Here is a 6,221-nt window from a genome sequence, read left to right as displayed (position 1 = left end):
TCTGCTCTTTTGCACACCAGTATCTCTACTTGCACATCATCATCTGCTCATGTATCACTCCAGTGTTAATCTGCTAAATAGTAATTATTCGCTCCTATGGCCTATTTATTGCCTACCTCCTCATGCCTTTTGCACACACTGTATATAGACCTTCTTTTTTCTACTGTGTCATTGACTTGTTTGTGTTATTGGCTTGTTTATTGTTTACTCCATGTGTAACTCTGTGTTGTTGTCTGTGTCACATTGCTTTGCTTTATCTTGGGCAAGTCGCAGTTGCAAATGAGAACTTGTTCTCAACTAGCCTACCTGGTTAAATAAAGGTGAAATAAAAAATTAAAAAATAAATATCATCCTTGAGTTTGTCTATATAGACGAATAATAACATAAATACATTTTGTAGTTGCATACAGTATATCAGGGTATAGGTCAATTCCATTTCAATTCACTCAATTCTGGAAGTTAACTGAAATTCCAATTCCATTTTTTTCATTGAAAGAATTGGAATTGGAATTTCTGTTTACTTCCTGATTTGACTGAATGAAAATGGAACCCCAACCTTGCTGAACGCAGTTGTCTGAAGTCCATTGTGTTATCTTTCCCTCTGCCCCTAGGCAACCACCACAGTGATGGTATACATCCCAGAAGCCTCTCTGTTGTGTAGGTCCTCCTCCTTTACCTTCACGCTACAGAACTCCTGCACCGAGGGACTCCAAATCGTCTATGTCTCCCAACAGCCAATCAGTGACCACGAATGGATCCACACGGATCCAGTAGATCACATGGAAAACAAGAGGCTCTTCAACCTGCCTGTGAGAGATAGAGATACACTGGGTTACAGGCATGCGATCAATGTTTTATTAGTTGACCTGTGTGCAGATAATGAGATGCGTGTGTGTGTGCTTCAGGTGAACTACCGGCCTCCCTCCCAACTAGGTGTTTTAATCCCGACCACAGACAATATCTATAACGCTGACCCAAGTCATCCCCACCCCAGACAGCACTACCCCATCTCCAAGGTGAGCAAAGGTCACAAGGTTCACACACGCCAGCACTACCTTGTCTCCAAGCTGAGCAAGTCTTGTATGTTTGTGCAGTGTAACTTTACTAAGTGTCTATATGTGCTTCTGTGTTGTGTTTCGCATTGGGTGTAAGCTGTGATACATAGTGTTTGTGGGTGACAAATTGTGTGCCTTCCTCCAGAACTCTGGTCGGTATAAGCAGTGTGCAGGGAAAAGGTCAGCAGAGGAATGTGGCTGTACAGACAGACTGAAAGTCTCTCCTCTAGCCATCAACTCTGACTGCAGACAGAGGGTACACATCTGCATCAGTGTGATCAATCATCAATGTCTTCCAAAAACAAAACAATTACATATACAGTATCAGTCAAAAGTTTGGACATGTCTACTCATTCAAGTTATTTTTTTACATTGTAGAATAATAGTGAAGACATCAAAACTATGAAATATCACATATGGAATAATGTAGTAACCAAAAAAGTGTTAAACAAATCAAAATATATTTTATATTCTTCAAAGTAGCCACCATTTGCCTTGATGACAGCTTTGCACACTCTTGACATTCTCTCAACCAGCTTCCTGAGGTGGAATGCATTTCAATAAACAGGTGTGCCTTGTTAAAAGTTAATTTGTGGAATTTCTTTCCTTAATGCGTTTGAGCCAATCAGTTGTGTTGTGACAAGGTAGGGGTGGTATACAGAAGATAGCCTTATTTGGTAAAATACCAAGTCCATATTATGGCAAGAACAGCTTAAATAAGCAAATTCTATATGTGTTATTTCATAGTTTTGATGTCTTCACTATTATTCTACAATGTAGAAAATAGATAAATAAAGAAAAACCCTGGAATGAGTAGGTGTGTTCAAACTTTTGACTGGTACTATACATTAAATATTGTAACATTTATTTTAAAAAAGTAAAAAAAATATTGAATATGCTATAAACTCATATTTAGTACCGTTTAGTGGAATATATTAAAGTATTGTCTTAATGTAACTGTGCATTCTGCATAATACAGTCTTGTCGACTGCGAGCATGAATGAAATCATATAAAAATCGTATATTGGTTAAAACGTATTTTAGTCTTTCCCATGTCCTCTGTGTTGTACTGTAGTTGCTGAGGCTAACGTTTCCTGTGACTGACTTCAACATCACCTTGTTCCTGAGGAGAACCAACCACGCTGACCACCCGCTCTGCTCTCCTTACTTTGTTACTGTCACAGAGGTCAACAACCGGACCAGCTGGAAGGTCACAGGTCAGTCTCATCCCAGAAGGCTTTGCAATATAAGGATGATTTTAAAGATGGAATCAGCATTAGGGGAAACAGCACCACTGCGGACCCCAGCACCTTTTGTTTTTGTTTTGTGGATGAAACGGAGGCGTGTAAAAAAATATATATATATAATTTGCAGTACATATTCTGCTGTTCTATTGCGTGTGCAATTTTTATTGAACCTTTATCTAACTAGTCAAGTCAGTTAAGATGATGGCCTACCCCGACCAAACCCTTCCTTAACCCGCCCCATGGGACTCCCGATCATGGCCGGTTGTGATACAGCCCAGGATCGAACCCGGATCTGTAGTGACGCTTCTAGCACTGCGATGCAGTGTCTTAGAATGGTGCGCCACTCGGTCCCCCAAATGATGTCCAAGTTGGGGGAAAAACGGTGTTTGTTTGCAGTAACTTCTTTTGTTGTTGGGGCCTCCCGAGTGGGGCAGCTTTCTTAGGCACTGCGTTGCAGTGCTAGTGGCGTCACTACAGATCCGGGTTCGATCCCGCTGACACGGTCGCCAGTTGTAAGGTGTTTCCTCCGACACATTGGTGCGGCTGGCTTCCGAGTTAAGCGGGCAGGGTGTCAGGACTTTAACTACCAATTGGATATCACGAAATTGGGGCGAAAAAGGGGTAAAAAGTACAAATTTAAAAAACATTTATTTTTGTAAAATCACAAACGGACGTGGCAGTTTCACCATTTAGGATTGCAACTTTAAAATGTGAAAAATACATATTTTCTGTCATCTTTTCAACCAGAAAAAATTATTTCAACCAGAAAAGGGTGATCATAACTTCCCTTGTATAATGTTGCCTAATGGGCAGGTCTTTAGTGCACTATAGTGAAACACACATTCTCTGTTGTTAACCCGTCTTTTCCCATCCTTTGTGTTGGTAGGGACCCATGCCACCCCCACCATGGACAGGATGAGACAATATTTTGAAGACAGTCTAGAGAACAATCTCTACAACCCAGAGGGACTGCAGATCAGCTTTTATGTAAATCATCTACAGTCTCCCTGACTATATGACATGTTCATAAATTGTAAAACAGTTGAGTGTAATCTGTATACGTCTGCATAGAAATACTGTCATTTCAGTCATGCGAATTGTGCTATGAAATAGCAGTTTCCATCTGGGGTTTCATTGTGACAATGTTATAAATATAATATTTTTCCAACCTAACAACGACCACCATTATTCTCCACAGGGCTCTGAGCTTTTCCACTTCCGTATCTCTGTCATTCCTGGAGTTGTGTTGTGTGACCTGGTGGAGGAGGTACAGGTGAGGAACCCTGTAGCTTTTACACTGAAGTCAGTAACTAATAAAAAAGAGGAAGAACAAGATAACCTCTGGCCCTCACCTATTTCTCTCCTTCCTTTCTCGCTCTCCCTTTCTCTCTCTCTCTTCCTATACGGGTAGATCTACGTAGACGAGCCTCCGCTGGCGTTCCCAACCCAACAGCTCGTCAACAACATGGCAGCCATCATCCTGGGAGGCTTGCTGCTCGTTGGCTTCCTTCTCATATACAACGGCGTTGCCATGCCAACCAAGAGCAGCATCAAAACCCTCCTCAAGAAACACAAGCCCACCATCTCCCCAACCAGGACCCAGAACTCTACCACAACACAGGGACACGAGTAGGATTTTACAGTTTGGCATTGTAAGAGTGTGTTATAGAGTTGTACGTTCCATTTTTAGCCTTTTAACCTAAGTATGAGATGTAAATGTTTTTATTGTTCAGATTTATCCTTTTTTCAAATGTGTGTTCTATGAAATTTGTATTTGGGAAAGATTGAAAGAAACTAGCAAAGATTAAAAGGTACAAATGAAAGGAAAAACACATGCTCGGAGTGGGTTTTATTGGTTGTTGCTGTGTTTTCAAAGCAAATACAAACTGTAAAAAATGTTTTCACAAAAAGTAAACCAGGATTTGTTGCCATTAGGACTTTGTCAGATACTACTACATTATATTCTGGTAGGTTGTATCACATAATATCTCAGGCCTGTAGGAGTAGTCGGGAAGGATCCATAAATAAAACACATCACTCATAGTTGTGAGTACGTAGTAACCCGTATTAAAGTGGAACGCTGCATAGGAGCAGCTACAGTGGCGTGCGAAAGTATTCACCCCCCTTGGCATTTTTCCTATTTTGTTGCCTTACAACCTGGAATTAAAATAGATTTTTGGGGGGTTTGTATCATTTGATTTACACAACATGCCTACTACTTTGAAAATGCCAAATGTTTTTTTTAGTCAAACTATTGACCCCCCAAAGTCAATACTTTGTAGAGCCACCTTTTGCAGCAATTACAGATGCAAGTCTCTTGGGGTATGTGTCTATAAGCTTGGCACTTCTAGCCACTGGGATTTTTGCCCATTATTCAAGGCAAAACTGCTCCAGCTCCTTCAAGTTGGATGGGTTCCCCTGGTGTACAGCAATCTTTAAGTAATACCACATATTCTCAATTAGATTTAGGTCTGGGCTTTGACTAGGCCATTCCAAGACATTTAAATGTTTCCCTTAAACCACTCGAGTGTTGCTTTAGCAGTATGCTTAGGGTCATTGTCCTGCTGGAAAGTGAACCTCCGTCCCAGTCTCAAATCTCTGGAAGACTGAAACAGGTTTCCCTCAAGAATTTCCCTGTATTTAGCGCCATCCATCATTCCTTCAATTCTGACCAGTTTCCCAGTCCCTGCCAATGAAAAACATCCCCACAGCATGATGCTGCCACCACCATGCTTCATTGTGGGGATGGTATTCTCTGGGTGATGAGAGGTGCTGGGTTTGCGCCAGACATAGCGTTTTCCTTGATGGCCAAAAAGCTACATTTTAGTCTCAACTGACCAGAGTACCTTCTTCCATATGTTTGGGGAGTCTCCCACATGCCTTTTGGTGAACACCAAACGTGTTTGCTTATTTTTTCTTTAAGCAATGGTTTTTTTCTCTTCCGTAAAGCCCAGCTCTGTGGAGTGTACGCCTTAAAGTGGTCCTATGGACAGATACTCCAATCTCCGCCGTGGAGCTTTGCAGCTCCTTCTGTGTTATCTTTGGTCTCTTTGATGCCTCTGATTAATGCCGTCCTTGCCTGGTCTGTGAGTTTTGGTGGGCGGCCCTCTCTTGGCAGGTTTGTTGTGGTGCCATGTTCTTTCCTTTTTTTAATAATGGATTTAATGTTGCCCCGTGGGATGTTCAAAGTTTTGGGTATTTTTTTATAACCCCACCCTTCTCCATAACTTTGTCCCTGACCTGTTTGTAGAGCTCCTTGGTCTTCATGGTGCTGCTTGCTTGGTGGTGCCCCTTGCTTAGTGGTGTTGCAGACTCTGGGGCCTTTCAGAACAGGTGTATGTATACTGAGATCATGTCTACCTGTGTGAAATCTAACTAATTATGTGACTTCTGAAGGTAACTGGTTGCACCAGATCTTATTTAGGGGCTTCATAGCAAAGGGGGTGAATACAAATGCACGCACCACTTTTCCTTCTTTTTTTTTCTTTTTTTTCACTTCACCAGTTTGGACTATTTTGTGTATGTCCATTACATGAAATCCAAATAAAAATCTATTTAAATTGCAGGTTGAAATGCAACAAAATAGGAAAAACGCCAAGGGGGATGAATACTTTTGCAAAGCACTGTATAAGCAATAAATGGGAAAAACAAAGGGGACGTAGCAGATGTTTCATTTTCAAATTGGTTACAATTAGGTTAAGGGTCAAACCAAAGACAATCTATTATATTGACAAGATAGTCGAGTGAACACTAACATTGGAAATTAGTGTCCTCAAAGATGGAAGCACTGTATTGTCTTTGATGGAAGGCAGGCCAAAGTAGTCGAGATCAGGTGGGACTATTCTAGCCAATGAGAGGGCAGATACGCGTGTGAACAAAAGGCACAACTCAGATGAAGTTTTATTTTTTTTTAAGTTGG

The 6,221-nt window shown here is 41.2% G+C and overlaps 1 protein-coding gene across 2 annotated transcripts; it reads left to right on the top strand.

Annotated features, from left to right (window-relative positions):
- Positions 1 to 604: 604 nt before the first annotated feature.
- LOC139567221 (cation channel sperm-associated auxiliary subunit beta-like) lies at positions 605 to 4,134 on the top strand. Of its 2 annotated transcripts, XM_071388694.1 has the most exons (7): positions 605 to 809; positions 906 to 1,016; positions 1,201 to 1,311; positions 2,131 to 2,272; positions 3,189 to 3,289; positions 3,501 to 3,575; positions 3,714 to 4,134. In XM_071388694.1, the coding sequence occupies exons 1-7, from the start codon at positions 627 to 629 to the stop codon at positions 3,933 to 3,935; spliced, it is 945 nt and encodes a 314-aa protein (XP_071244795.1). In that variant the 5' UTR covers positions 605 to 626; the 3' UTR covers positions 3,936 to 4,134. The 2 variants fall into 2 exon arrangements, with proteins under 2 accessions (XP_071244795.1, XP_071244796.1); XM_071388695.1 differs by lacking the exon at positions 1,201 to 1,311.
- Positions 4,135 to 6,221: the final 2,087 nt, after the last annotated feature.

The sequence above is a fragment of the Salvelinus alpinus genome, unplaced genomic scaffold (genome assembly GCF_045679555.1).
Source record: "Salvelinus alpinus unplaced genomic scaffold, SLU_Salpinus.1 scaffold_82, whole genome shotgun sequence".
NCBI classification, from domain to species: domain Eukaryota; kingdom Metazoa; phylum Chordata; class Actinopteri; order Salmoniformes; family Salmonidae; genus Salvelinus; species Salvelinus alpinus.
The sequence above is the reverse complement of the archived record's forward strand: the minus strand, read 5'-3'. Positions and strand labels throughout refer to the sequence as shown.

Excerpts from the sequence above, each read along its gene's own strand:
- LOC139567221 (XM_071388694.1), top strand. The coding sequence starts at position 627 with ATGGTATACATCCCAGAAGCCTCTCTGTTGTGTAGGTCCTCCTCCTTT. Across the intron at positions 1,312-2,130 it reads ACTCTGACTGCAGACAGAGG|TTGCTGAGGCTAACGTTTCC; the intron begins GTACACATCTGC and ends GTTGTACTGTAG. Across the intron at positions 3,576-3,713 it reads ACCTGGTGGAGGAGGTACAG|ATCTACGTAGACGAGCCTCC; the intron begins GTGAGGAACCCT and ends CTATACGGGTAG.